Here is a 4,265-nt window from a genome sequence, read left to right as displayed (position 1 = left end):
GGAGCAAAGGAGGCTCAGGGGAGACCTTCTGGCTCTGCACAGCTCCTGACAGGAGCCTGGAGCCAGGGGGGGTCGGGCTCTGCTCCCAAGGAACAAGGGACAGGACAAGAGGAAACAGCCTCAAGTTGCCCCAGGGGAGGTTTCAGTTGTCCCTGAGGAACAATTTCTTGCCCTGGAGGGTTGCCCAGGGCTGTGCCAGGCTGCCCAGGGCAGTGGTGGAGTCCCCACCCCTGGAGGGGTTTCCAAGCCGTGGAGATGTGGGGTGAGGGACACGGGGCAGTGGGGACCTGGCAGTGCTGGGGAAGGGTTGGAGTTGATGACCTGAAAGTTCTTTTCCAACCCAAATGATTCTATGGGACCTCTGGCCACAGAAAGGATGGGCTCATAACCTCCTTAGAACCTGACTGCTTCACAGTCTGCATCCCAAGAGACTCTTTCCTTAAAACCTCCCTCTGCCAGTAAACCAAGACCAGACTAATTTTTCTGGGGGAGCCCAGGCTACATTTGCTTTCCAGGGTGGTGGCACCTTTGTGGGCCAAAGATTGGCAAAACCTGGGGTGTTTTTCAGCAGAATTAGCTGTTCCTCCTCTCCCGTTTCATAGGACAGGGCAAAGGCCAAGGGATTTCCCTCCTGTGGCTGCATCTTCTTGCAAATTGGGGCAGAAACATCCCAGGCCAGGTCCCTTTGGGAAAATCATTCCACTGAGGACTCTGGCCATCTGCAGAGAGCAGCTTCACACGTTTTACTCTGTAGAAGGAGATGTCCTCACTGTGTACGTTGTTGTTGTTGTTGTGCCTGCTCAGAGATGCCAGCATCTCATTCTGCAGCTTGATGGGCAAGATCTCCTCCTCGTCCCCCACCTGGAAGGCAAGGGGGTCATGAAGCAGCCAGCACTGGTGGGAACCCAGCTCAGATGTCTCTGGTCAGTGCAGCCCATCAGTGGAGCTTCTGCAGAGCTCATTAATTAATGATCATTTGCAGTCATGCTGGGGGTGGGCTGCCCAAAACAGACCCTGCTGCTCCAGCTCACAAGACTGATGTGGTGGCTGGAGACATTCCCCTCGTGGGACAACCCCCCCCCTTGGATGGGTGATGCTGAGGTGCCTCTGTGAAAGCTGCCAGGCATCAAGGGCAAGAAGGACCCTTCCTGGGGCTACCTGGGCCAGGGGAGCCCACCCCCAGCCCCACCCCCTGCTTGTGGGGGACCCTACCGCCCGGATGATCTTCCCTTCACAGAGATCCACGATCAGAGCCTGGAAGAGAGCAGAGAGCAACCAGCTGCAGCTCCACCAAGGTAGCTGGGCTTTGTCCCACCCATTTTGGGATCAGAGCACCGTGTCTGCAGCCCACGAGGGTGGCAGGAGAGGGACTGGTCCCTCTCTGCTGGAGGGACCTGGGCTGGGTGACCAACGCCTCCCCCCCAGGGACTGTGTTGGTGGCAAACTCGGGGGCTTGTCCCCATGCAGTTTTTCTTTGCTTCTGCAAGGTTGGGGTGATGGCAAGAGCAGCCCCCTGAGCCCCCAGGGTCAGGGCTGTGGGTGCTGGGGCAGAAGGAGGTGTTGCCCCAGCGGCCAACAGAAGGGGCTGTGCAAGAAGCCCCAATCTCCAGGCTCATTGGATGGGAAAAGGCCACGACCAGACCCCCCAACCCTGGAGCCAACCCAAACCCGGGGCTCCATCCGGAGGCCTTCCCCTGCCCGGGTGAAATACCTCCTCCATGGGCTGGTCCAGGACCCGGGCCAGGTGCCTCCTCTGGATGCCAACCATGAAGGGCGTGGGGCAGCAGACGGTGTCGAGCAGGCACTCGGGGACCACGGGGATGTAGGTGTGAGCCCAGGTGAAGGGGTAGAGGAGAGCAGCCACGGCGTGGATGCACTGCGACAGGACGCTGGGGGACCAGGAGCCACCCTGAGGGCTTGTCCAAGGACCCCTTGCACGAGGGAAGGGAACTCCAGTGCCCAGGAGGGGACATCCCACCCCGAGCTCAGCTGCGTCCTGTGCTCCTTCAAAGGGTTTTTTTTTGGTTTGGTTTCTTTTAAAATAAACTCACCTCAGCTCCTCTGCCAGGAAAATGAGCCGGCGCTCCAAGACGGCCGAGGAGAAGATGTGCAGGATGAGGTGGGGGCTGAGCCTCTGGAGCAGAGCCTGGAACTCCACGTGCTCTAGGTGGGCATCGACCGGCCGTGTGAGCTCGATGAGCTGCAGAGGGAGAGGCATCAAAATGGGCTTAGGGGGCACAACGCTCCCCCCAGGCCTGGCCTGGCCCTGGAGAAGGTGATTCAGGAGCAATTCATCACCCAGAGTTTGCAGCAAGGGCCAAACCTCACCCTGTGCTGCCTGGAGAGTGGGGCTGGGCAGTGCTGAGGAAGCCTGTGGTGATGGGCACTGGGGGGTTATTTACTGGGGCATGGGATTTTTTTAGCCCCAAACCTCTTTTCTCCAGCACTCACCCGGGGGGTGTGCAGCTGAGAGGACAGGGGAGGGATGAGGGTATGACTTCCACTATTAAAAACCCCAAAAACCTTCCTCCAAAGCCCCTCTGGGCAGGCCAGCTTGCCTCGTCCTGACTCGGGTGGCCCTGAAGTGAATTCTCCAGCAGAGGTTGGCAGGGGGGCTGTCTGCTCTGCTGGCTTTGCCCCAGACAAGACCCTCCCAAACCTGGCCAGGAGCTCTGCCCTGCTGCAGGCAGTGCTGAGATGGTGGCAGCTGAAGGGTTAACAGGACCTTGCAGCTCGTGGGACAGTCCTGGCCCCACTCCCCAGCTTCACAGGGGGGATAAATCCCCCTCCTCTGTAAGCAGCATCTGCCCAGCCAGCAGCACGGGGCTCTGCAGCCTCTTCCCAGCACAAATCCTGCACGATCCTCAGCTCCCAGCCCGTGCAGCACCCAGAATTCACTTTCATTCCTTTCCCTGCTTTCTCACTGATCTCCTCGACTCGCTCGGAGCCCTGCCTGGAGCCCCAGAGCTCAGCACTTTCGAAGAACACCCTCCTCATCCTCCCTCCCTCGCCGTCACCCCCCAGCCTCTCTCCCTGCAGCCTGGGCCCCAGCCAGAGCGTTGAGCAACCTGGGAAGCTCTTGCACAAGCCTTCCTGGATGAGGACATCTCCTGCAGCCTGAAAACCAGCTGCTAAATCACACCAGAGAGGAGGGATCTTCCTCCCAGAGCCACCCTGGCAGGCGCCATCCCCAGGATGCTCAACTCTGGGGTGATTTTGCTGAGGGCCAAGGCAGATCTTCCCTGGTTTTCCAGCTCAGGTTGGCCCGGGGTGGGAGATCAGAGGTGTGGACTCCAGCCCTGCTCCCCAACCCCAGCACAACGTGCTGAGCTGCAGGCCCTGCAAGCACCGACCTGCTGAGGAGCAGCCAGGCAGGTTTTGTGCTCATGGCTCCGGCCCAAGGCTGGTGGAGCTGCAGTGATCTTAATTTGCAGGGATGGAAAGATGGGGCAGCAGCTCCTGTGGCTCCATCCTCATCCTCACTGCTTGCTGCTCTCCTCCTGGGCCGGGAGGGAGGTGGGACCCCTATTCCCCAGGCATGAGGCTGCTGGCAGCCCGACCTGCCACCCACTGCTCCAGCAAGCACCCAGGGGTGCTGCAGGGGTGGAGGGTGCTCCCAGGGTCAGCCCAGGCTCCCCACGTCGGAGCAGCCCAGGAGATGCTGCTGAGCCCCCCACCGACCTCTGTGCCTGACTCGGGGATGAAGCTTTTAATGGTGACTGTTTTCCCTGGCGCTGGGAAGGGCGATTCCCTCAGGCCCTGCATGAAGGGGTAGATCACTGCCATGGAGATCTGCCGCCTCTTCTCCACCTCGTCCAGGATCTAGGAGAGAGCAAAGTCACCTGTGAAACCCTGGCAGGCAACGGGCTGCCTCCCTGGGCCAGCCCCACGCCATCCAGGGCCACCACATCCCTACCTTGGAGAAGAGCCCGAAGCAGCCCAGGCAGCTGATGATGCAGAAGACCTCAGGGAGGCGAACACCACGGCCAGATGGCTGGAGGAGGATGGGAAAAGGCTTTGAACATCTCCCAGCCCCACCACACCAGTTCTGGGCTTTCCTCAGAGCCCCCCTCGGCCTCACCCACCCCCCAAAATACACAATCCCTCGCTGGGGGATTTTCAGAGCTGGGGCTCAGGCCAAGGACGCAGCTGGTGCTGTAAAGGCAGAGGGTGCCCAGGACCAGGAGGAGCCAATTCGGATGCCAAAGCTGTTAATTATTCTGGTGCAAAGCCCTTTGGCATATTCCCAAACATTCCTCCCCTCC

At 60.0% G+C, this 4,265-nt stretch overlaps 1 protein-coding gene across 1 annotated transcript in view; it reads right to left on the bottom strand.

Moving 5' to 3' along the window:
• Nucleotides 1-3,994, bottom strand: part of DENND2D (DENN/MADD domain containing 2D) — a gene marked incomplete at its 5' end in the record, with an annotated part of 5,454 nt that extends 1,460 nt beyond the window's left edge. Inside the window, 6 exons of the mRNA XM_008947625.1 lie at nt 771-861; nt 1,213-1,254; nt 1,712-1,889; nt 2,052-2,200; nt 3,682-3,822; nt 3,917-3,994. Of these exons, the coding sequence (XP_008945873.1) occupies nt 771-861; nt 1,213-1,254; nt 1,712-1,889; nt 2,052-2,200; nt 3,682-3,822; nt 3,917-3,994 (679 nt within the window). The remainder of the gene's footprint in view (nt 1-770; nt 862-1,212; nt 1,255-1,711; nt 1,890-2,051; nt 2,201-3,681; nt 3,823-3,916) is intronic.
• Between the last annotated feature and the right edge of the window lie 271 nt (nt 3,995-4,265).

The sequence above is a fragment of the Merops nubicus genome, unplaced genomic scaffold, assembly GCF_000691845.1.
Source record: "Merops nubicus isolate BGI_N331 unplaced genomic scaffold, ASM69184v1 scaffold6709, whole genome shotgun sequence".
NCBI lineage: Eukaryota > Metazoa > Chordata > Aves > Coraciiformes > Meropidae > Merops > Merops nubicus.
The sequence above is the reverse complement of the archived record's forward strand: the minus strand, read 5'-3'. Positions and strand labels throughout refer to the sequence as shown.